This window comes from Mytilus trossulus, chromosome 13, assembly GCF_036588685.1.
Source record: "Mytilus trossulus isolate FHL-02 chromosome 13, PNRI_Mtr1.1.1.hap1, whole genome shotgun sequence".
Taxonomy (NCBI): Eukaryota; Metazoa; Mollusca; class Bivalvia; order Mytilida; family Mytilidae; genus Mytilus; species Mytilus trossulus.
The window spans coordinates 17,714,165-17,742,129 of NC_086385.1; the positions used below are offsets into that span (position 1 = coordinate 17,714,165).

Genomic DNA, 27,965 nt, shown 5'->3' on the forward strand with positions numbered 1-27,965 from the left:
TTCACATGACCGGCGCATGACCGGCTTACTAGAAACAAGTGCACCCAGAGTCTGTATGGGAGATTGATCTTTTTTAACACATCTATATTTTTTATTATTGTTTTCAAATAAGCTGTACATCATGAACTAAATAATTGTAAAATTTAAGCGATTTAAGTGATTAGGTCATTTATTTATTTTGATATTACCAATATTTCTCCTATTAGTTCAACAGAAAAAAAGGACATTAACAAAAATGTATGCTTCTTTCGGATGCAGATTTTGAGCTTAAATGTACGGTGACCCTATATTTTTATTTTATTTTTTCTATAAGGTATAGGATATAGTTAATTTATAGAAAATAAGGTCGAAATCCTATATCAGAAAAAAAAAAGATTTATACTCTCGAGCCTTCTTAAGTACATTTTTATATGATTTTCAAATTAATTTTGAATATCGAGCCGACTGCTAGCAGCCGGTTGGATATTGAATATATCGAATATCGAATCTGCTTCTAACTTCACATTCATGCATTTTAAAGTTGACTTTGCGGTATGGGATTTGCTCATTGTTGAAGGCCGTACGGTGACCTATAGTTGTTAATTTCTGTCATTTTGGTCTCTTGTGGAGAGTTGTCTCATTGGCAAGCATACCACATCTTTTTTATAAGACACTTGTAAAAAAGCAAAATTCAACTGGGACGGTATGCGTTTATCTAATGAAGTCAGTTTGAAATAACCTTTATTCTCTGAATTATAAAGTATCTTTTAACCTTTATGTCTCGAACTTCGATATATCCATCATTGCCACTTTGTGTTCTCGTACAATGCACCAGAACCGACCGAAGAAAACGTCACAGCTATAATTATCAACATTACTATTGAGCAAAATATAAAGATAAAAAAAATATGTGGGTATACTACGATACTATGAAAAACAAAACTGTTTTTCTGCATTCTTGTGCTTTTTTGTACATGTGTTTTGTTGACATAAGAATTATTAACATACTTCATTGTGGTTGCTGGTTACGTTATGATCTATTTTTTCTACCAGTATCAACGTATGTTTATTGCGTAATGACCTTAATGCCTTGCGTGGTATAACAATTAAAGTGCATAAGGAATGGATGCATTACATTGTAGTATAGATTATATAAATGCATGCCCTCATATATCATACATATTCCTATAGATTTGTTGAATAGCTTTCTACGTTTACATATTTCATTTTCAGCATCACTATCATGAAGGAATTTTTAACCGAAGAGGATTGATAACAGAAGGTAAAATTATAATTTTTTTTATTGAGAGAGGGCAATTTCATATTGATAGTAGTTTTGTATTCTTAGTTAAAGGGAGGCAGGCGATACCAGATATTCAAACTCTAAAAGTCGTATATAATTCAAACTGACAATGCCAACGAAAGACAAATAACAGTATGAAAAACACATTATAGAAAACTAAAGACTAAGCCAAATGAATCCCGCTTAAAACCGGGGTAAGCCCATGGTTCTTAGAAAGGGTAAGCAGATCCTGCTCCATCGGTGACATCTGTCATGGTGCATGCAGTATGTCTGGTCTGTTTAACACAAAGTATATAAATGTTAAAATATGTCCTTTTCCCGGTAGATATAAGGAATAACTAACAATATAATATCTGATTTGTGTACTTTTGGAGCTGTACTTTATTAAAATTCAAACAAAAAGAGGCCCATGAGAACGTCGTGAGTTACTCCTTCAGGAAAAAAATTGATTAATGAAAAAGTTGTCTAAAAGAAATGTCACAGAAGCAAACAAAACCTAGTATTATGTGTCATGATTCTGCAATATAATAATTTGTTTTGAATGATGCTATCGCTAGCATTGACTGAAGAACAAAATTATAAATTAATATATGGTAATAGTTTTGCACTTTTTATAACCATTAATGATTACCTAACATTACATCTAATTCTGGGATTCGGCACACCTCGGCAGGTATATATATAGGTGTACCGGAATCTGCCAATAATGGTAATTATGAACGGGAGACAATGTGATATATTATCATGAAGGCAAAAGGCAAAAGAAACAATTATATATATAAAAAAAGGACATGAGTCAACACCACAAGATCAAAAGAAATAATAACAAACAGCAGACAACATGACAAAAAAACAAAAAAAAATCAAAACTGGAGGAACTGCAATCACGCCAAATTCAGGCGTTCTTTACCGATCGGTGCACAATTAAAAAAACCATGTACAGTGGATATCACTTCTAACTTCTCACTAGAACTATAAGCATTACTGACTAAATCAGTTTCAACCGTAAAACTGTCAGCAGAACTGTCTAAAACTGTTTTAAGCCGTAGAACTGACTAAACATGTCAGGATTGTAGAACAGTTCTAACGTCACTGCAGCTAGGGCATCTTACTGTGATGAGAATTTTTAAATAAATATTATATTCTTTTGACTTATTTCAATGTAAACAAATTATAGTTCTATGGATAGAACTGACTAAATCAACTCTAGTCGTGGAACTGACCAGATTAGTTCTAATAGTAGAGCTGTTCTAGTCGTAGAACTAACCAAAGATTTGCTCAGTTTTAGGTAGAACTGACTAAACGAGTTCTAGGTTAGAACTGTTCTAGCGAGAACTGTCTGAAAGGTGTCAGGATGACAGTTCTACATACTGTCCCAGATTCTGACAGGTTTGATGCGAGGTTAGAAGTGATCTCCACTCTAAGAAAATATCATAAACTATTTTTTTTCAATTAACTTATCAAAAATTTAAGGGTGTATTGGGCGTTTGGTCAACTGTAAAAAATGAATGCTACGGTTGGCCGGCAACTGTAAAAAATGAATGCTCGCAAAAGAATTTAAATTGAAATGATAAATAAACACAAATTTGAAACCTTTATAAATAACTTTATATCTGAAGAGCTATACGATCAGTGGTGGATAGTTGTCTCATTTTCAATAATAACACATCTCCTTATTTTTATAAATAGTTTATCTTACTGTTAAATGATGATACGTTATACTAGCTATCTATTACATTTAAACGGTGACAGTTCATTCGATTTCTCAGTGGTAACCCATTACTTTAACAAAGAACGGTGACAGTTCATTCGATTTCTCAGTGGTAACCCATTACTTTAACAAAGATTAGGTCTATTTGATTGTAATTTGAAACTATGGACATTTTCATAGTGAGCTTAAATTGTAAAACCATGTTAAAGTTAAACAAATCAATCGTTAACGCTTAACACATTGAAATCACTTTACTTTGCCCATTTAAAGTTTCTTTCGAATTTTGTCTTAGTATCTGATGGAAAATAGCATACAATTATAAGCATTTGTGTGGTCAGAGCAGTAGCCCCACTAAAACTGATACATTTCAAAATTTTCTTTGTTTTGATTTAAACATATTTATTTACAGTGATTGGGAAACAAGTTTTGCAACTTATATAAATCCCTTCCCAATTTGCGGATGCGAGTGCTGCCTTGTAGCGGCATTAGCCTACTCTCTTTCGAAATCTACAAGGGTGTCTTTAACGTGCAAGAGATATGAATCTCTCTTAACACGGGTCAGCCATTTATCGTCCCGTTCCTACGGACTATCATCGTTTCCTCAAGACCATACTCGCAAATGGTGTCAAAGGAGAGCCGAAAATTGAGTTCTTGAAATTTTCATCCCAAATGGAAATCGAAACCGGAACCTTTGGGTTAGTAGTCCGATGCACTAACCACTACACCACGGCTCTTTGATTTAGTTTAATGATGCTATTTATAATAAAACATAGAACCCGTATGTAACTAATCTATAACTGTCAATTATTGTACATCTATGTAGAATGTTTTATCTATGGAAAAATTAGCAACTCTACTACTTTATAGCGGAAGAAATTTTGTGAAAATAAATGGACAAAGATGCAAGATATATTTTTTTTCGAAATAAGGAAAAGCTGCATGTTTCAAGTATTAGAAAGCAAGCTCTTTTTATTGCGATACTCACATAGACTAATTTTTCTTAATATATATGAAAAATCAGGCAATTATTACGGAATTTACAATGTAAACAAAAGAATTTACTGTATATAAAACATATCCAACTTCTTTTGAAAATTCTAAGGGATCACATGATTTAAATAAAAATAGACGGTTTCTGGTGTACTACACAAGCATTCAGCGGGAAAAATAAGTTGCAAACTTTTATCTCTCTTTTCAACTGAACACTTCAATAGTTGCAATGTTTTTATCCGCGTATTTAACGTTAATGAGAAGACTTTCAATTTCATCACAAACGTGTGGTTAATAGTTAAAACATTTACAGAAAATTCATTATAAAAAACGAGAAAATAGTGGCATTATATTGCAACAGATTTTTGGAAAATAAGTTTACTCTGTTGTTTCGCATTTCATATCAAATATAGAGCCGATGCGGGTTTATTTTTCTCTTTCCATTATGCACTACGAAATAACTCTTCCAATAACTGTGTTATCATGTATAGCCAATGTTATTTCATTGCCGTTTGACCAAAGACATTAAAATACATGAAAAAATAAATGCAATACAAATTTTATGACCACTAGCTGATTATTGCTGTTGAATGAATTTTGAAACAAAATGGTAAGTTTTGTAAAATTTTGCTTCGAGGGACGTCTCTAACCAACATGAATTGTTATTTCTATATATTCAAGGGTGGCCTTGTTCTTTAATCTTTATTTCTCTATGTAATTACATGTATATATTATGACAAAATCTGTAAACATTGCGGTTCTAGACCATCTTCGGGCATTTATAGTGTCATGCTCTGTGTAGAAATAGGTCATAATTATATATAGAACCTCAGAGTTCACAATAGGACCTGTGGAACTGTGAATATAAGTAAAAATTAACAGACTTTACTTTATACTCCGACTTTCGGAAAATTCACTTGACGAAAAATTGAAAAATATTCAAATGCTAGACTTGCTACTATATGCTAGATACGTTTCATATTTTCTCATGGACGGTCCCAGGATTTCGGAAGGGGTGTTATTCCCGTAAAAGTAATAAATACTAACTTTTTTCTATTGAAAAATAATATCAATCACTGAAAACAAGATATTTTCAAAAAGCAGTTGGCGGTTAACTAGGGGAAGAACGCCCTCTTTGTCCTATTCTGGATCCGCCTATGGTCCTAGTAAAAATACTATCACACGTTTTCCGCTATACACGTATTATGTTTGTGTAGCATTCTACCAAAAGAGACCCATTTGAATGTACCATCCCATGAAACCAAGCCACATTCTGTATGTATGTGTCAGTCCCAAGACAATGAGCCTGTAATTCAGTGGTTGTCATATGTTGCTGTGTTAAATACATGTATTTGTTTTTCGTTCATTTTCTGTACAAAAATTTAGGCCGTTAGTTTCTTATTTGGATTGTTTTTTATTTGTCATTGCTGGCCTTTTATAGCTTTTATATGCAAAATAGGCTTTGCTCATTGTTGACGGACATACGGTAATGTACAGTTGTTAATTGATGTGTATTCCTCTATCTATTTCACTTGACTGGGCTGGGTTTAACCGGTTCGCTTATGATACACCAGTCCATCTATAGATATGTGTTTTATGATAGATTCATTAAAGAAGTGTCCAGTCATTCTTCTGTAAATTCCTTTAATGACACTGATAGGTAATTAAAAATCATAAATAATTATAACGGCAATTATCCTTATCACACACATCTTATAATAGACTGTCCTTGTGCAAATTAAAAGTAAGCGCCGCCCGATCAGTTGAAATAACATAAGTAATAAATATGATGGAATTTGATGCGACTGTCATACAAGTGATGGTTGAGCTAGCTATAAAACCAGGTTCATTCCAGAGGCAAAGTAAGGGGGGTGGGAGTTGGGTTGGGGTGGGGTAGGGGGCCCCTCTTGAAACAAATGATTACTAGTATATCGAGAATCACTAAATCGGGACTGAAACGGTTCCCCTCAAGATCCGCCACTGAATCCACCATTTTCTACATACGAAAATGTCTGTAAAGTCAGGAATATGACAGTTGTTATTCATTCGTTTTCGATTAGGGAATTTCCTATTTGTATTTTCCTCGGAGTTCAGCATTTTTGTGATTTTACTTTTGTCTCTTGTTAAGAGTTGTCTCATTGGCAACCATACCACATCTTTATTATATAACAAACAGAAAAACGTTAGGTGTAATATTGGCATTCAAATTGAATTTGTTAAATAGCGATATCATCAGTGTTGTCTGCATAACTGTACTTTTTTATGATTAGGTCTTTTATAATGTATTATGATATATATCAATATTTCAATAGGTGACAATTACAGACATTTTTATCTACTCTATCCCTAAATATATTTAAAGCTGCGAAAATTACTGTATCCTCATTCCGACCAAACCCATAACATTAAGTTAAACGATTTGCTGTGGAACATAACGGTTCATGCAAGAATTAATCCAAAATATAATTTGATAAAACCGTCAATTTAATCTGTTGTCACATCACTGGTGATCATTTGATATTTAAACATCATCAATACCTTACAGAAACAATTTCTTCCCTGATCAAACACAAAACCAATCGCAGATTATCCCCAAATCAATAGATTTATGGCTTTTTCTGACACGTGGCTTTTTAATTTTGCCACAAACTGGCGCGGAGTGGGAGTTCGGAAGTAACTTTATAACGAGCATCAATGAGTTCCGAGTAGAGTAGATTGAAAAATTATAGTAGGTTCACTGTGGGAAGGAGTTCAACTTTATAAAAAAAAGGCGCAATTATAAAGATATCAAAACGGATATCTCAATTGTTCATACATATCACTCAAGCCGTATAATTTGTCTGTGATACGAAAAACTAAGGTAAGTTATAATTTTTGTGCCTCACTTCAAAGTTTTTATCAAACATTTTGTTAAATTGTTGATTTTATAAGCCTATCTTTGATACGATTTGTGGTTTATACTCGTTTTTTCCTTTGGTGTCAAAGATAAAACTTAAACTGTTAGCGTGTTTAAAATCGAATGTTGTTAATGTGAAAGCTTAGAGTTATCTTTTGGAAAGATATATCATACAAGTATAGAATAAGAAGATAATTAAAAGGGAAAAACATAGATATAGAAATTTAAAAGTACTTAGTTCAAGTCGAATCTTCATTCTACGGTGTTGAAATGCTTACATACTAAGTATATAAAACGATTTGAAACAAAATACATTGTTGTAAGTATAAAAATCCATTGTCGACCAAAGCATTTCGATGCCGTCTGTGAAAACTTGAAAGGAATATAACAATAATATCAAATCTGAATTAAAGAGTAAACCAAATAAAAAGAGGCAATATAAAGTTTGATGTTTATAGGATATTACAAACATGCTATTAAATATATGCAGAAGATACAAATTGGACAATAAAATAGTCGAAGCAAATTACACAATACCATGATCAAAAAGGCAGACGACAAAAAAGATAAACGTCTACAAATCACTTCTCACAAAAACTTATAAATAAAATTGAGAATGGAAATGGGGAATAAGACTGCGTTTAAATAGCTTTCGAAGGTACCAGGATTATAATTTAGTACGCCAGACGCGCGTTTCGTCTACAAGACTCATCAGTGACGCTCATATCAAAATATGTATAAAGCCAAACAAGTACAAAGTTGAAGAGCATTGAGGATAAAGACATATCCAAAAACGGGGGTGATAAGCGTAGCTTTGGACGGGTGGTTGATCCAAACGTATGCTTACCACTGATGCTAACTTGAAAGTGTTTACATTTCAAAATGTGATTTTTTACAAAAAAGGGACTACTGTTGAAGATGACGGTAAGCGACATAGGCTTTATAGAGTCTATAGTTTTATCAAATTATTTGTATTTTCGTTAACTTCTTAATTCAAGGGACAATCGCTACGAGTTGTGAAAAAAATAGAATATTGTTTCCTTTGTTTCCATCATTAATATCAGTTGAATAATGAAATGATTATTCATAATTCGCTTTTTAGCAGCCAATATTGATCAATTTTGTCAATAAGTTAACAAAGTTTAACATCTTTGATGAATTATTTACTTGCAAGTGAATGATTCAACCTCATTCAATCCGTGTTTGTGTGACCTTTATTTCGACACAATAGCTAGATAGTGTCTCCGTAAGCATAAGTCGTATTCAGCCGTTAAAAGGGGGAAATGAACATTGAAAGTAAAAGAAAGGCGAACCTTTACGTTGACTGATTCGATCAATAATAAATCATTTTTGTACTGATTAAAACGGTAACTTATTTATTTCTCAACCTATCAAACAGTCAAACAGACCTAGAAAAACCAAATTGCACGAATTCGCTATCTATTTATTTTGATGGTTATGTTCATAAAGGGTTATATGATCATTGACAGTCTCAGAAGGTCATTGCAAGAGTGAAATAGATGGCGTGTAGAATAAAATACTGATATAATTTATCGAGTACATGCATTGTTAACTGTTTATTTCAAACATATTGTAATTTGGATTTACGTTTTAGTATGTTATATATAATAAATCAAATAAGAGTCAAATCGGTGAATATGAATTTGACAGCCAATGTCCCTTTAATTATCAAAACGATTTATTAAAAGATATTTAGAGAAGCTAGATCATTCGGTGTCAAAGGCCAATTCGATATCATATAAAAATAACTGTCCTTGATTTTTAAGAGCTAGGTAAGGAGGTTCTTACATATAATATAACATGAAGTTTTGCTTTCTCTGCAAAGGTATATGCACATTAGCCTTCTTTTCTACACAACGATACAGCGATTATTTTACTGAACCGTTATAAACGGCGGTCCATCCTATTTAATTAAATTTAAACGATTGACTGGTTAGTTTTAATAGCAACCACAGGGACAAAAAAAACCCGATACGTTAGTGTATTAAACATAAAACAAAATATATAAAGTTTGAACTTACAAAGAAAATATAGTTCAAAAGTAAATACAGAGATGACGAACGGATTAGAATGGAAATCAAACGATTCTCCACAACAGTTAATTCATATCATGCCTTATATAATTTTCATAAATGTAGTATCTTATATCTACATGTATCTTTCCTTGTCGTAAACATAACACAAAGAGACAAAATAAGTTAATAGGCATTTAAACCATTAAAACACATGTAATACGAGATCCTTCATGTTGGAATTTTTAAGATGTAATAATTTTGCCGTTGAGATAACTCGCCAACAGAAGCCCAAATTTAATTATAATTCACCGTAAAAGTAGCAAGCTATCAAATGCTCCGAAATGACAAATATTAAACAACTCAAACGTGAAAACTAACGGCTTGGTCTACGTACAAAATAAAAAACGAAAAACGATCTTTATATTCAGAAGCAACAGGAGACCACTAAATAACAGACTCTAAACTCGAAACAGGCATTTCATTATTTACCTTATAAATTGGAACAAGTTGTTATGCTCATTGTTATACATAGACTTTTGATGTTCGCCAGTTAACTGAAATTCAACAATTTTGGTTTGTTTCTACATTTACCTACGAGCATCACTGAAGAGACATATTTTGTCGCAATGCGTATCTGGTGGGAGAAAATTGGTACCGTTAATTTTATTACTACCACTGGGTCGATGCCTCTGCTGGTGGACCAGCCCAGTAGTCAGTACTTTGGTACTGGCATAAAAATACGGATTTTTTGTGTTATTAAAATTTGCAGTTACAAAACATTAGAAATTATTATCAATTATGGAATATATCTCCCTCAGGCGAAGCTCTGATTCCTTTCACAGATTTGGCTATACCTTTTGGACCTTTTGGATTATAGCTCTTAATTTTTTATATAAGCTTTGGATTTCAAATAGTTTGGCCACGAGCATCACTGAAGAGACATATATTGTCGAAATGCGCATCTAGCTGGTGCAAGAACATTGGTACCGTTAATTTATTTACTTAGCACAGCTGTTTCGAATATCAAAATCAAATACAGAACATTTAAAAATGAAATGAAATTCCTCTCCAATATCGATATAGTTACATAATCCTTTTCTTTTTCTCTTGCAATTTTTTGTCATCTAAGCAGTCTCATTAGTTTATTTGTGATTTACCTTTTTTTTAACTACACCATTAAAGTAATATTAATTGTGTAGCTAGACCTTATAAATCATATTTAAATAAGAGTTTTCTTTATAAGTACTACAGTTTACGTCTTTTGGTGATTCTTGTTCATTTAGTGTGCCATGAAAAAGTAAGGAAATTTGTTTGATTGCCATTAAACCAACTTTCCATCAGAATTTAATTGCCCTAGATCTTTTACTAATTATAGGTAACCGTACATGTCCTCAACAATTTTTTTGGGGTGGGGGGTCACACAGTATATGTATGGATTAAACTCGTGTTTGTTCGATTTTTTTTTTTTTGCAATTTAGATAGTCACAAACTAACTATAAACTTTAGTATCTTACATGGGTTGTAAAGGAAATGAACACTTAAGTCTTATTCCAACATTTTCAAATTCGATTACAGGATTGCTATATTATAATATTTTTAAGAGCTAGATATAGAGGCCTAAGAACATAACGTAATAATTTGTATAACATGAAGTTTTACAGTTTTTGCAAATGCATATGAAAATTCAAAAACGCTTATTTGAATGAACCGTTATAAAGCCGTCCATCCTATTCGATTAAATTTAAACGATTGACTGGTTAGTTTTAATAACAACCACAATGACAAAAATAAATAAATATATACTTCAAAAGTAAATATATAGAGATGACGAATGGATTAAAATGGATATGAAACGATTCTTCACAATAGTTAATTCATAACATGCTTCTCTACGATGTCGATAGAGTTATAAAGTAAACATTTTCTATTTTCTTTTGTAACTTTTCGTCATCTACATTAACCAGTCCCATTAGGTTGTTTGTGGTTTACTGTTTTTAACTACATAATGAAAGTAATAAAATTTTAAATAATATTCAAATTAGTGTTTTCATTATGTGTACTATAGTTGATTACTTTTGGTGATTCTGTCACATTAAGTGTGCCATGTAAAAGCTAGGAGATGTGGTATGTTGCCAATGAGGCAACTATTCACCAGAAATTTAAATACCCTAGATGTTTTACTAATAATAGGTAACCGTACATGTCCTCAACAATGCAGGGGTCACAGAGTATATGATTAAACTCGTGTTTGGTCAATTTGTTTGTATGAGCAATTGAAATAGTCATAAACTAGATATAAAAAAGAAGATGTGGTATGATTGCCAATATTTGGTATCTTATATGAGTTGTGAATGAAACGAGATCTTAAGTCTTATTCCATTCTTATCAAACTCAATTTTTTTTCTCCTTTATAAATGAAGCCAAAAATAACAATTGCTTTTCTTCCTAATGTTTGTAAATCTAGAAATGATCTGAAATGAAGACCAATGGTAGTAAATTAAATCAACCACAAAATCATATGGATGACAACACTAACACATATCGACTTTGTGAATGACTTCATCATTGGAGTACTTTTATGAATGAACTTGATACTAAGGAGTCAGTCAATGTATATTATGATTGAAAGTTTTCTGCTTATCAACTCTAAATTAGTTTTGACTCACAAACAGTAAACATAACTCATTTTCCTGTAAAAGTGAAATATTTATTATCATGTTACCTTATTTTCTGTGTTTTATTGAACTTTCTTTTATTTCCGTACGCACACGATAGCTGCGTATAAGATAATAAAATAGCTGCGTTTTATGTCCGAGCATAAGCACAGTGTCGAAGGTCAGTAACATATTCAGAGACTTACATGATATTGGAAATTATATGGTTTGTAGTAGAACTAAAAGGAAATATCGCGATTTGAAGAACATTATGTCAGTTTGAAACCGAAAAAAAACATAGTCCGAAAAGGATTTGATGTACTTTTAGAAATTATTGCGTTCTATTATTATTGCGATTCGTCAATTTGGACATAAATTCGATTTTATTTGTTGCAATATTGAGAATTAATTCATTTAAAAAAATAAAAATGCGAGTTTAAATTATTACATTTAATTCTGTAATATTTTTCTCAATACTAGTAATAAAAACATCGCAATAATTTCTGATTTTTCAGTTTTCTTATCTAATGATCTTTTGATTGTAAGTGGAAGTATTATGGAATAGTGAACAGATAGAATAATTTTATAAATTGACTGAATTGTCTGTATATTTTGGACAATACTGAGACCAATGTTCCGTCATCCTCAGTAGAGATCTGTCGTTTAATATTTATCCATTCATGTGACAAGTACCATTTGCAGACAAAGCAATGTTTCATCTGACTGCTATTCTAAATCAAACGAACGTATAAGGTTCACATCCTTGCTTCCTTAGAGAATTCAATGGCTTGATTTTCTGATATCTAAAGTTTTTAGAAATTACTATAAAATCTCTTATCTGATATTTTAGCACATTTGTTCACGTATTTTTGTCAATTTTTCTTCTATTTCTCATATCAAATTTTCAAATTTCCATCTGATTTCATTTGCAGTGATTCCTGATTAAACTCTATCGTAATACAAGACATAACTTGGTTTGCAACAACTTTATTGTTTTATGTTAACCTTGGGCAAACTCATCTTGTTGTATAGATATTATTAAATAATCCTTGCTTCACTGTTTCTATCCATTTTCTTAAACGTTTAAGAATTATTTAATTAAGGAAGTTTGTCATAATTTGATTGAGAAAATTACAGGAGGAAAATCATTGAATTTGTGACGTAAAACATTAATTAAAAAAATGTATTAGACCGTATTAAAAACTGAATTCAAGAATTAAATATTGTTCAAGATGCCTATTATTGACACAGAAAATCGCGCACATGTATATAATTAGAGAAGTAACTCTAAAATTGAAAACGAAAGCTGGTGAATTAAAAAGCATTGTTTTATATACAAGTTTGGAATATGTAAGTTGTTTTTTAAAGAACACGATGGAAGAAAATTTTTACTGGATATATATCTAATTTATTTTTACATAGCACACGATTGTATTTTAATTGATATCACTCATATCACGTTTATGTCTTGGATCAGTCGAAGCTAACTAAGTTTTCGATATCATATAAAATCTTAAAACCATAGTATAAATAATTTCTTACTGCCATTGGAAGCACAAGGACTCTCATATATTTTGCTATGAGTACTTTTTTTAAACCCTTCAGTTCATCTCATGAGGTTGGCCAAGTTTCACAGTTTATTTATGATGCACACAATGTTATACAGAACATTTCTGGCAATTTTCAGAGTGTTCCAATTTTTGGTACCAAATTTTTAATTGGCAATTTGGTTGGAAAAGTTTAACCATACTAAATCCCTCTAGAAAATATTATCTAAAATACAACTTTCCTTGTAATTGATGCAGTAACCCCAAAAATGAGTAAAAGTATTTGAGTTACGATTTTGACCAATGAGGCAATATGAAGAAGACAAATTCAGAAATTTAAAAACCATATTGCAAAGACCAAAAAACGTCACTTGCTTTCATTTGGTATACACTTGAAAGAAACACCAATTCTAAAATGAATTTAAGTGTAAACTTCATGGAATTTTTAGTCGAGTTCATAGAAAATAAGAGAATCGTATAATGTTATGACGAAGGTTTTTTTATATGATTTTTACCAGTAAAAGTGGAAAATGCTTTAATGAGGGGAAATTGTAACTTGACGAGATTTTTTATAAACCAATTTGTTTGACATTCGACTCATCAGGTGTTCACAAGATTGGAGATTTGCTGAATAAACATTTCAGTTCAATACTGAAATTGTACCTGTTATTCAAATAGCTGGTGATGTACGCGTTGAAATTGGAATCGGTGTCAAAGAAACTAAAAACCCGCCCATGTAAAGGTAAAAGATTAATTAAGAGAGAAATAAACCGTAATACCTATAAAACAGGCTTGTTACACAAGCAAGAAGATTCGAACAGAAAGAATAGGTATGTTAAAGCTGTAAATGATTTTGTACACATTATTCGTTTCCGACAAAAATGTAGTCTCGTCTGAATTGTAAAATTAACTTTTTTTTAGATCAAATAAATGTAAAACAAAATAACTAAAAACAAAACGTTACTAATCCATTTAACTGATATAATTCAAGTTTTCATTTTTCATAGATGTTGATTTTTTTATGTTGAAATGAGTAGGTCCGGTAAAGACCGAATTTGGCCTCAAATTTCAGTTTCATCTGACGAAAGCTTTTAGACACTTTTTAAATACTTAAATGTCTATTTCAGTTGATTCAATTAGTTTGTGTGAAAGATTGTAACTGAATAAGTCATTAAAAACGCTCCGATGCAACCTTATATATGAAAAATCTATCAAATATGCCAAAATATGTCATTTTTCAAATGTTTTTTGTCAAAATTGAAAGTGGCCGCATCCGTGTTCATCCTCACCCTTTATATATGATATTATCATCAAATAAAACTTACCTTTCACTATTAAGAATGAACACAAATGCGGCCACTTTCACCCGTCTAGAATGTAGCTAAAATGCTAAAATTATGATGAGTTCAGTAATTTTTATGGCTCCATGATGCTAATACCCGATATATGTTCATTGTATTGTCAAAATCAGTCCATATTTATGTAGCAGAAGCATTCAACTTTCCAATAAAGAACTAAAAGTGTCCATTTTAACAATTTTGTTATATTTTGGGACCTCAAAGGAGTCTTACTGGACCTACTCCTTTATTGAAACGTCAACTTTGTTGATTTCCAATTGTAATTTAGCACGCAGTATGTATTCTGGTACAACTGTTTAGTTGACTAGCTAGACTAGCTGATTTAAAACAAACGCTTCCATTTGACTCAAAATAAAGTATGAGTTTTGTTTCAAAACGTCAATAAAAGCATCATATTGAAAAAACTTTAGCGTCAAATAGCCAGTTCGGTTCAATTTTGTAAAAGATAAGCAACAAAAAACAAACTTTGCTTATATATAATATTTTTTTCTAGGAAAACAATAATAATTCACATTTTATGTGTCCTTATGCATGCATCCTTTAATTTAACCTTCTGATCAGTAAGAGACAGGTTTCGCATTTGTTGACAGGGTTCATCTGACCTTGACTTCATTACATTGATCATTGATAGTGCTGTACAACCCTTTTTTCTTAGACTCTAAAAAAATTAGTTATGGTATTTAACACACTAAACAGGTGATATGTTGCAGCATGTACTTTAAAGTCATATGAAACCTCAAATTAAAAAAAAATAATGCATATGTTTTTTTATAAATCAACGGATAGTTGTCATTATTAAACTTATATGTACTTTTTTCTGAAGAAATTTTTTAATTTGTTCATATTTAGAAGAAGATGACTTTGTTTAAATCGCTTCCATCCAGGAAGCAATTCTCCGACATGTTTTCCGTCTGTAAATTGACATCAGTTTGACCCATCTCGTACAAATCTGGTGATCGCAATACCAATGGATGTCCTTAAAATAAACTATTATATGAAGGTTCATGTCAAACCATGCTCTTTTTTTTTGTTGACAAACATGTGACAATCGTTAAACTTCGGCTTCAAAACACGAAGTTTAATTACCTACCATATTTTCACAACAATACTGACCGATTGAAAAAAAAATGACGATTATACGAAATTTATGCGAAAAAAAATGATAAAATCGTGCACAGAAGACTAAGTTTAAGATGTTATTATGCATTGGTTCAAGAATTGGAATAATATTATTTTTCACCGGTCACTCGTTTATTATGACTTCAATTGCTGTTCATTTTTTTAACCGTTTTTGATTATGTTTTTGTTAGCGACTTAGGTTTTTTTATCGTTTGCTTTCTTAGAGTTTAAATTGATACAAATAAAGACTCATTTCCGTGACTACGGCATTCCTTGAAAAAAAACCGCTTTTGTTACACAAGGACCTCGTGAAGTTGGAGTTTAAAAATTACAAATGTCTCTGTTTTTGCCGTGGTCTAGTTGAGGTTTATGAGTTATTCACTTTTAAATGACAAATATATTACTCTTATTTTTAGAAAGTACGTGTAAATACATTGTCCATTGTCATGGAAAGATGATAACTTATAAACTGCAAAATTAGTATATAAATATGTTTATATTTTATGCGTATCATTTTACAAAGTTTTCCAATTTCAAATTGTGACCATATTTTAGAGTTCTCCATACTTTGTTAATCATTTCTTTGAATGTTCTAAATTAAATACTGTGCAATATACTGCAATTTTAACTGGCATCCTCTAATAATTTAAATGGATACACATTTTATTGCTCCTGCTTTTGCGAGAAACAAACGGTGTTAAATGGCCACAGAAACTTGGATGGATTGATGGTACAGAATTCAAATTGTACATTTACACTTCGGCTAAGAATATCATATAACTATCGGGAAGATCGCAAAAGAGAGATTGATTTTTTTCAAAAAAAACATATTACTACAAGAAAAAATTGGATATATGCAAAAAAATATGTTAAAAGAGGTATTTATATATGAATACTTGAAGAAAAATCCTTCGAGCGCAGGTAGAGATTTTTTTCCCCTTTCACTCTGATTGTCTTTCAATCTTAAATCAATTTGGTTGCAATATAGTTTCATATGATATATAAAATAGATAATAAGAAAACGTGTTATGATTGCCAGTGAAACAATTTCCACCAAAGACCAGATGACTTAGAAATTCATTAAGATGTTTACAACAATTGGGCGTAATTTTGAACATATGGCCAAATTTGAAATGGCTTATAAAGAAAACAGAGATTTCTGGATTTAACTCAACAAGGAATGTCCAAACACATACATTTGAAGGACAGTATAAATACGCAGACACGTTTGTACATTTGTTTACCTATCGAACAAAAAGTAACCCAAAAAGAAAATTAGTCAATGTCATCTGAGGTCGCCTGAAATAGTTGGGAACATTAGTTTCCTCTTACTATATTAAGTTATCGAAAGGGAGCTAAGAATAATATGCCATTAATCATGCCTGTACCGTAACGGTGACATATTAAATAATGACACCCTTGGGGGCTAGTGAAAGAAAATATCACTCTATAAATTTCTAATATGTTTCTAAAAATGAATCGAAACAACAGTTATGAAAGAATCTGGGTAAATTGCGTCACTAGAAGAAACATTTATAGGAAGGACATTCATTGTCAACTGGAAAAAATTCCGTAGAAAGTAATTCTGTATATTGACATCTGATTGTATGTCCTTAAAATTGTTTATATTTTTGGAAATTGTAGCTTCTATCATCTGATTTTTGGACTTTCCGTCTAGAATTTTGTATTTTTGTTATAATACTTTTAACATTCATATACTCATGAATTGATTTTGCTAGCGATGAACTTAGGGGCTACATTTTGTTAAGTATTTGAAAAAATACTCGTTTTAAGTTTTCAAATCAATCACCAAGAGACTGGACAGAGGTTTTTCTACCGCATTATAAATTAAAGACGCCGGTGCGTTTAACCCGAGACTTATGGTTCAAATTATCCTACAATATCTAACAATATACCATTACTAACAGAAAAAGTCTGATTTTGGATACAGTTTTACATTTCATAGAAAATACAAAGCGCATCAGAAACTTCAAGCCAAGACTAATATGTAATTGTGATTGCCAAACAATGTTCACATCTTGTATTGTTCCATACATTTCCAGATATGATTATATAACATTTCCCAACCTGAACATTTGAAGATGCTATGTTCGTGATATGATGATGCTAGAAAAGTTATTTGTTCGTATATATTAGATTTATTTTTAAATTATCAACACACGTGGTTTTTTATCTTACTTATTTCAAACAGTATCTATGTAAAATAAGGACGCACAGCTTGCTTCCGCATATAAAACATCAAATAGGGGTTTGTATGCTGTTTTGAATTACAGACAATTTTTACAGCTATAACAGATCTATAAATAGTCAACTGTAACCGTTTCTCTATAGATGCCTTGTGCGTGATGATGCTAGGAAAGTTCTTTTACATCATCGTTATTTAAATTTTCATTTAAAAATATCAACAAGCATTTTTTATCTGATATATTTTAAACAGTATCTTTATAAAATGAGGACGTAAAGCTCGCTTTTTGCCCTAAGGGAAAAAGACAATGTTATAAATAATTGTATACGAAGTTACATAGACTTATTTGTGATCAATATTAGTTTAAGAGAAATAAACTCGGAGTCAGTAAATAGGTTTTACATGTAATTAATAGTTTTTTTGTACATACGTTTCGTGTTTTTATCGTCCATAAGAAACGGTTTGACGTCACAGAAAAGAAATTATCATTTGCCATCAATTATATTAAAGTAAAACCAAAACATTCTTCGAATAATTAAACCAAAATATGACATTTGTTCTCGAGCGTTGACTGAAAAGTTTGGCTATGATATATATATATATGGCTATTTACTAGTTTTTGGCGGGGTTCGTGTTGTTAATTCCTTAGTTTGCTATGTTGTGTCATGTGTACTATTGTTTGTCTGTTTTTTCTTTTCATTTTTAGCCATGGCGTTGTCAGTCAGTTGTTTTTTTTTCGATTTATGAGTTTGACTGTCCCTCTGTTATCTTTCGTCCTTCTTCTTTAACAAGGCTTTGTACATCAACAAGGCAAGGCTCTTGATTATTCTTGCAATCGTTAAGAATTTTTGCATTTTCGTCGCCATACTTTAGTTTAATAACATTGTTCATTGAGTAGAATTATGATCGTACTAATCCAATAGTCTTTGTCTTTCTACAAATTGATTTCGAAGTGAAAATTCAATCTACCTTTAACATAATTTAACACCCACTTCAATGAAGCAATGGTCATATCCAGGAAGCAAACATTTCAGTTTTTGATAACCAAAGTTTTAAGTAGGTTGATTTAAGTTGGTGGACTTTAACCCCTATAGCATTACTTCTAACATGTAACAATTAAACATTATAACATTAAACTAGTTTCAGAATTTTGGTCACCACGAGATACTGTATCAATAACTCATATCCTTCAAGAGTGTCATTTAAAGTATTGACTTACGAAATATCAAGGTTTATATTTTTGAAGATTTAAAAAAAAAAACACACGATGTAATGTTTTTTTTTTTTTAAATCAATCACCAAGGGAACTGGACAGAGTTTGATTTCCGCTTTATGAAATAAAGACGTCAGTGCGTTAAACCCGAGACTAATGGTTCAAATTATCTTACAATATCTAACAATGAAACATTACTAACAGAAAAAGTCTGATTTTGAATACAGTTTTACATTTCATAGAAAATACAAAGCGCACAAAAACATCGAACCGAGACTTATATGTAATTCTCAATTCCAAACAATATTCACAGTCTTTACAGCTCAATACATGGTCAGTTGTAGTTGTATAATGTTTCCCAACCTGTACCTGTGCATTTATATTTGTGTAACAATTTAACATTATACAATTAAACTAGCTTCAGAATTTGAGTCACCACGAGATACTGTATTAATAATCCATATCCTACAAGTTCTTCATTCTTATTCACTATATAATACGGTTTCTTGTTTTTATTGCTTTATTTTTTTCATCTTGTATCTATTTTTTTTCCTTTTGTTTGGTTTCCTTTAATTTTCATTTGTATATATAAACATCCTGTTTTATTTTCACTTAGAATCAAATCAAGAATGAAACATTTGGTCTTGCTGAGTACTCAAATTGCACAAGTGTTATCCTCAATAACGTAAATCATTGTTGAATCTATATCCTCATTAGTATCATGTATTATGTACGCTAATAAAACTATTTGAATCGTTAACTGATTCAAAACAATCTACCAATATTTACAAATATAATCAAACGAAGTAATAGAATTAGAACATTTCATTTATTCATATGATAAACACGTTCTCTTAAATCGAGACTCAATTTGGCAAGCTGTAAGAATTCATCAACTTTATTTTTTCAAGAAATGACCAACATAGATATAGATATATATTGTTTAATGAAAATGACAAAAATATTTATTTTTCAAAATAAACATATCTCTACGCTAACAACACGATAGTTGAAACTGGCAGAACCGAAAGGTTTATGGCGTATGTAAAATCTTATTTTGGAATAAACATGTTAAACTAACTCTCCGTTACTTGTCCTACATGTTGTTAACAATATCTTCACACACTTACACCAACTGTCAAGAGCTCATTGGGAATAATCTGCATATTGACAATTCTGATTTTACTCTTGCTCCTGATGAATAATTACTGAAAGCCAGTGTAAAAAAGTGTTAAAATGTTTACCAAGACTGCAGAAAAAACATTACACCATTCCTACTAATATTGGATATTCGTCATGTAAGCTCCCTTGTGAAATCATTATACACAGACATTTGATCTTGTAATCAAAATGACATGATGTTTTGTCACTTACAACATAGATATCATTACACGAAATCCCGGGAAACCTGTTCTACTCAAATCGCAAAGGAGACCATCGTCACCGTAACAACCATTGAAGTTATTTATCGTAAAATCGCCACCTTATAATCTCAAACATATTACTGATATAACAAAATTGTTTTGGCAGTTGTTTATAACATATATATTTTAATCTGACTAAAATGCATAACTTTTTGTATATGCCACAAAGTATTTCCTTGATTTTGACATCACCGAATGAGAAATAAGTTCGAATTGTTTTAACCATTAGTATCGACACGGATGGAATATGTGGAGAAAAATATGTCGGTATCCACCCAAGTATCGATAAGGGTGCTTGTTACTCAGTCTTTATTATTTTCTGAATAAAACTCATAGTATATATAAGTGTTTTGTAGACTTTTGTGGGTTTTGTTTGTCGTTTTTCATTTTCTACTCGTATTTTGGTGTCGACATTAGAGTTTGAATTTCCTTTGATTTCTTCCCCTATTAAAATAAGTGTTTATAAAGTTAAATGTATTACTTTGTAATAGTTTAAGAATATACATTTACTTAGTTATATACCGTCGTTTGTGGTGAAATAGAAGTTAAACAAGAACGAAACATATTTATGTTCCGTTCTTTGTAATCCCTTTTTTGACATAAAATGAAGGAGTACTATTTTTAATCATCATCATACTAGTTGGTATTTATAGTGGTTCTTTCTGTGAAAAATCTCCATGATACATTTTTTGACAGGAAAAATAGAAAAACAGAAGACTGATTAGACCAACATAACCATGATTAATTCAAATAATATATTGCAATATTGTTTTAATCAGTTATCAAAGGTACCAGGATTATAATTTAGTACGTCAAACGCGACAAGTCCGAAATACCACTTTTAAAAACCGTATTGTAAGAAAAGATCTCAAAATTGTTCATCTTCTGTTACAGTTTTGTGGTTGTAACTTTTAAATCTATGACAGAAACTCAGACTGGTTTAAATATCTGAAGTTTCTTAAAAAATCTTTATTGAATAGGATTTAAGCAAGTTGAAAAATAAACTAAAAAGATTTGGAAATATTGCAAGGACACATTCTGGAACTATTTTTGTTGAAGACAAACTAAGAATGATATTTTGCTGCATTTTTTTACTTATATTTTATAACAGACACCATTTACACACAACAACTAGCGAAGAAAAGGGCGTGGCTCTATATGAACTATCGTTAAAACACGCGTGAATGGTTATGTCTCTCCTGCTTTGTGGTTCCGTATACTTAATAAAACATGTGTTAAGTGTCCAGTTCAATATCGTACACTCTAGATGTTTGATAGTTGATTGACCTCATAATACATGATATGATATTATATTAGATGAATTGGCTTGGTCAATGAGGTCAGCAAAGATTCTAACTGAAAAGAAGAATTAAAACATTTTTAATACCAATGTTAGATGACATTTATATTTACCATTTTTTATGTGATTAAAATATTCATTTTTGAAAGAAAAAAATGTATGATTGTCATTTAACCCCAATGTTCTTCAACTTGTTATTCGAACGTCATTGACGAGTCTATTGTAAACGAAACGCACGTCTAACATACAAATATGAAAGCATGATGTCTTTGGTTGAGAATTTTATTTTATATCATTCAACCCATTGCTCTTCAACTTCATACTTTATTAGTCTTTTAAACTTTGTTATTTGAAAGTCATTGATGAGCCTTTTGTAAACGAAACGCACGTCTGACATACAAAATTAAAAAACTGATGTCTTTGATTCAGATTTTTACCTTTTGCCCTTGTAAATTTAGCTTCGTTACCTGCAGGTTAACATACTTAAGTTTTTTCTAATGTAATAATGTACCGGAATTCATACAATTTCTTCGACAAAATTTAATAGATGAAATCATGTTTTATTCGATAATTACATTTAGCCACCAATAAAATATCATATGTATCGGTATTCATTTAGATTGTTATACATGATACCATATCCTCAGACGTACACTTTAATAAAGCTAGCACCAAACAGATAATTATCCACATGTTGATTTAATTAAAACGTGATTCTATGGATCACAAGTAAACACACAATGTCACCAAGTCTATCATTAAAGAGGAACGTCTCATGCATTTTTAATTTAATGACATATGGATTAGAATATAATATTCATGAATTGTTTTAATTCATGTTTTACAATGCTCTTGACGGTCTCATCCATCAAATCAACACACCTCTATTATTTTAGATTGTTGCTTTTTATAATATATAACGTTAACATAATTTAATTTATAAAATCTTTGCTTGGTTTTTTAAATGCTTTCACGTGAAATGTCGCATTCCTTTACAGTTTTCTATAGCCATCAATAGACTTACTGATGCGCATTCCTGACAAACGTGCATTAACAGAAACTAATAAATTTATTTAAGATGAAAGCCTCTGAAATAATGAAATGAACCATGTCATAAAGATCATAACGTCACATTTTACTTTCAACATATTTTATGATAAAGGTGACTCAACAATGGTTCAAACGCACCTTACTCACGATTCCTTACAAATATATAAGATTAATTTTGAGAGACAGATTTTTTTTTAAAATGCGTATAACATTGGTAACCTTGTTTTTAGTCTTTTGTATACAAATCACGCGTCTTACATATAAAAATTTAGATACTAAAAAATACATTTTGATTTTGTAACCGGTCACCGGGTCGATGCAACTACTAGTGGAGGTTAACTCATTCAAGAGTGTTACAAGTCTAGTTGTCTAACTTTAACGTTGACATGATTTAACAATGATATGGTAAAAACTGTAAAATTAAATGATTTAAAAAACTAAAAACTGTGTCAAAATATTAACGATTTTCTCCCCTAGAAATAGATTACCTTGGTTTTATTCGGCAAACCCTTTTGGAATACGGGTTATCGCTATTCAACTTTGTAAATAATTCGATCTTTTCCTTTTTGTGTGTGTGTGTTACTGACGAGTCTGTATACGACAAATGTGTGTGCCGTACAAAATTAAAATCCTGGTATCATCTATTAATACCGCTGCTGATTGCTGATGACCGATTCGTTTTTGAAGACAGCAAGGTTATTTCCCGTCCGGTCTTATATGCGACAATTTACTGTTATGTGTTGTTCGTAAACTAGTTTGACACATCGGAGGGTACAATCTATATAGATTGATTAAAAATGGCCAGTCTGTTAAACACGAATGTTTAGAAATAAATGATTTTCGGTGCTTTTAAAATTGATAATAAACATTTTTTTCAAGTAGTTATGTAACATACAAGCGTCTAGTGCACTTAGCCAAAGTTCTTGTTTGTTTGATTTGTTTTTATTCTGGTGTTCATCATACATAAGTCTTTGATTTCGGAAAGATCCATAGTTAGATGACCTGATCCTTTCTAACCTTTTTTGGTATACATTTAAACATGTTCACAAAATATGTAGGCAATCACAGGTTATATAAATGCATTAAGCAAAATGGTAACCATTGATATAAATAAAATTGCAGACAAAAAAACAAATGAAACCCTATTACCTATGCTTAAGTGTTAACGAAACAAACACTGTAAATATGCATGTGTACATCAATTGTTTATTCTGTATGTGATTTGTTGATTTTTTTTCTGGTACTGTTTGAGTAACTATTTTTGTTGCTACTTTATTAAGGACAAATATTGTACGTGAAAACTATATATTTGAAACAATTTGCTCTGTTCAGTTTTGTTTCAAATGTCCCCAATCATAACTATCCTTCCCAACAAAAGATATATGTGATAACTGTTAAGTAATAACAATAGAGTAGAAAATGGAACCGTGAATTGTTTTCGCACGTTGCTAATACAACACAAATAAGAACGACATTTTATTAACATATATTTCATCAATTCTTTTATTTCTGCTTCAAAGACATATATTAGGTAAATAACAACCTGTTACGTTTGTTGGGTTTTTTTCATTAAAAAGAATGACCGCGTGTTCGTGCCTTATCTACCCACAATGGTTATTCGAAGTATTGGAAAATAAGGTGTAGGTGTCTGACAGTAAGTCCAGACACTCTATATAATCATATGAAGTTGACTAAACTGAAGTCATTGTGTTCTGTTGTACTTGAGAAAAGTGTGTCGAAAAGTTAAAATCTACATTCAACATATAGGAATATGAATTTAAAAATGGAGAGAACACAAAATTAAAATTTTAACGTTAAAGAGCATCAAAGCGACAAAGGTAACAACAAAAAGGTTTTACTGTCTTACAGCATCGTTGCTTAAAAAAGGTAATCATAGTTTTTGTATTATTACACAATTGTATTAGCTTAAATCGTAGACACATCATGTATTCTTATTTTTGTTTTTATATCAAATGAAGATATTCTAATTGACGTAAATAAAGCAACCTTTTTATAAGTTTACGGACTTTATTTCTATTTTTCTAAATACATTAAATTATGTTTAGACTTCACATTTTTTCATATACCCTGTTTGCATAATTTTTACAATACCTAAACAAGCCTTAAAGTGTAAGTTTATTGTTCATCTTTAGAAAATCTATAAATAATATTGGGAATTATCTCTCTTTGTAGAAGTATTGCATTTTTATTATATACAACCTGATCTTTAAGAAATTCTACTGGACATTTTATAAAATAACATAAATAATATCTAAATACTGTTGGACATATCTCAATAGGAATATCAATGATATAATATACCAAGATAAAAGATATAATCATAGAACATGTAACAAGATTCATAAAGTACATTTTACTCTTACTGATTAATTCTCATAAAACAGTTTAATTACAGATAACATAGGATCGATAACATCTTGTTAGAGAAAAAATAAATGTAAAGATGCATTGTACGAATGCGCCGTTTTTTATTAGGACGATAAGCATTGGTAAAAACTGATTGTAGCGCAAATTATGTGGTCTTTGTCCTTCAAATATATATTTTTAGAGTTTAACAGTTATTGATATTAAAGATTTTTATGACACCGTTTTTGTGAATCAGTTGCGTGATGGGCGGGTTTTTCTGGTTGATATAGATTGACTTATTTATGGTTGGACATACAACTTACATTTTTTTTCAGTTTGAAATCATTTATGAAAATTTACTTTATGAATTGCTCAAACTGTGTTTTATGGAATACCGCGTTACTGTTTCAATAGTATTTGCTAAAATTGAGTACAGGGGCCGATAATGAACCGTATGCACACATATTTTTTTTTATTAGCAAAACGAAAAATAATTCAAAGCAAGTTATAATCCTGAATTGGTACAGCTTATGTAGAACATAAAGTTATTTGAGCACCTTTGACCACATAAAGAATTGAAATGGACAAGTAAAGTACTTATTCTGTTGTTTAATTTGTGCTGGCCTTTTTTTACTCTGTTATAAAGATTTTATAAAGTACATGCGGAGGTTTTTTGTGTTAATGCGATACACCTGTCGTTATTAAACTAATCGAGATAAAGCAAAGATTTTTAGTGCGAAAAATAAATAAATTAACGCCTTCATATTAAATTGGCAATATATCTGTAACATGATTAGAAACCCCGACCAATATTATTGTATCTCGATGTTATGTCCCCACCGTAAGTCTTTTTAAATGTGTTTTTTTTAACTCGCACTATTAAGATGTTAAAATAGATGGTATATATAATTGTTTATTTTTGAAGACCAATTTGTTCAATGTAAATCGTTTTAAGCAAGTGACTTGAAATAAATATTGACGTCAACTTTGAATATACTTTAATAATAATAAATTAAAAAGGGGGCGACACGTTATTGATATTCAAGTTTCGTAATACAAAAAGAGAAATTATCAAAAATATTTTCGACCTCGAATGACACCTGGCTGCGACTACCAAAACATTAGATGTCAAGGTAGAGACATATATAGAACAACGATCAACACCTGTTTAATAGCCTAACATAGTAAATTTGAATCATTGCGTTAACCACTTTTCCTAGGATATATGTTATTCCTTATAGTATATTGTTCTACTGATTTAACACTACCACAAATTGTGCTTTTGTCGCATCTTGCAGATTATCTGCACCATGTGTTGCAATTGTTATTTGTCTTTCTTCAGATTTTACGTGGACACATATATAGAATATTTTTTTGTATAGACCATTTGTTGTAAATTAAAAACATATATTATGAATTATGAAAAGTAAAATAACATTTGTGAATTTGTAAATGTGTAATCATAAGTTCTAAGTCGTCCTATATGGTTTTATGTTGTAATGCATTTTTTTAATTTTTGATAATTTTGTTTGCATCAAATATGTATTATATTATATTTTTATTTTTCAACAGGTATAAACTAAATGGAGTTAACAACACTAGGATGTTTACTTACTATCACACATTGTGCACTCACTCTAGCCTTGCCACTTGACTATCGTCGGATAGAAAATATACCGATCGGCAAGTTCGCAGATATTATAGAAAATATTAGAAACATAGAATCAAAACAGGCGTCCAAACCATCAGACATATCGCACCGGAAAATTGAGGATGAAAGTACATATTTTGGTCTGTTTTTGCCACTTGACGATTCAATAAATCAGAAGTCATCGTTGCCTGACCTAGAACGTGTAGAAAAAAGACAAGGAGACTGGGATCTTGACTATGGACTCGGAGGCGGCAGATGGGGAAAGAGGTCATATGTTTTAGGATCCAGTAATATGAGAGTCGTTCGTGATGTGGATCATGTGGACCCAATGAATCCAGAGGATTAAACTACATGTTGGCAATTTTAGAAAAAAATATATTCAACATTACATTGAAGGATTTTACAAGTTACTATAATTCTTGAACGTTTATTGGAATTTACAGAATATGCAATATTTAGATGAACAATTTTATCTGTAAATGTATATTTTTGACATATAGCTAAATATTTTCTTAGCAGATATTTGTGCTTTTTATTCCAGAGATTGATAGCAGCAGTATTTTCATGTCAAAGACTTCTATTCTATACTGCATAAAATTGGATATTTTTTTTCTTGTTTGTTTAGTGTCTTTGGTACAAGAATACATCTTTAAGCTGTATATTCACCGTATACATCATAAACATGCACTGTGAGAACTGTATACTAGGACTTTTAACCATAAGAAGCTTTGTTTGAATATTATTAGTTACATAGTGTGCTAGTGACCTAATATGGTATTCATGGGATCAGTAAATTTCATATGGGATGAGAGCGAGGCTAGAATCCCCATATGGAATTTACTGACCCCATATATACCATGTAAGGTCACTAGAACACTATGAAACAAATTTATCTTACTGACTATCTTAACGTGTGACCTATCAAAATGAGCAAGTCTTCAATACTGTTAGCATTTAGAAACTACTTCCATTGATACCAACACTAACAGCTAGTTAGGTTTAAATGTGTTTTATGAATTTACTTCTATCTTAATCATCAATTTTCGTCGTCTGTTGAAACCTTTACGATTTTTTCTCAGTACCGTTTTGTTTTTATAAAGGGACGTAACACCACTACTAACCGTGCATGAAATAAACCCCGCCTTCCTACTCCATCAAAAG

At 30.9% G+C, this 27,965-nt stretch overlaps 1 protein-coding gene across 4 annotated transcripts; it reads left to right on the forward strand.

Annotated features, from left to right (window-relative positions):
* Positions 1-1,158: 1,158 nt before the first annotated feature.
* Positions 1,159-27,413, forward strand: LOC134694651 (uncharacterized). Of its 4 annotated transcripts, none has more exons than XM_063555690.1 (2): positions 1,159-1,261; positions 26,726-27,413. In XM_063555690.1, the coding sequence occupies exon 2, from the start codon at positions 26,737-26,739 to the stop codon at positions 27,148-27,150; it is 414 nt and encodes a 137-aa protein (XP_063411760.1). In that variant the 5' UTR covers positions 1,159-1,261; positions 26,726-26,736; the 3' UTR covers positions 27,151-27,413. The 4 variants fall into 4 exon arrangements, with proteins under 4 accessions (XP_063411760.1, XP_063411761.1, XP_063411764.1 ...); XM_063555691.1 differs by lacking the exon at positions 1,159-1,261 and adding an exon at positions 6,635-6,843; XM_063555694.1 differs by lacking the exon at positions 1,159-1,261 and adding an exon at positions 13,882-13,946.
* The last annotated feature ends 552 nt before the right edge of the window (positions 27,414-27,965 follow it).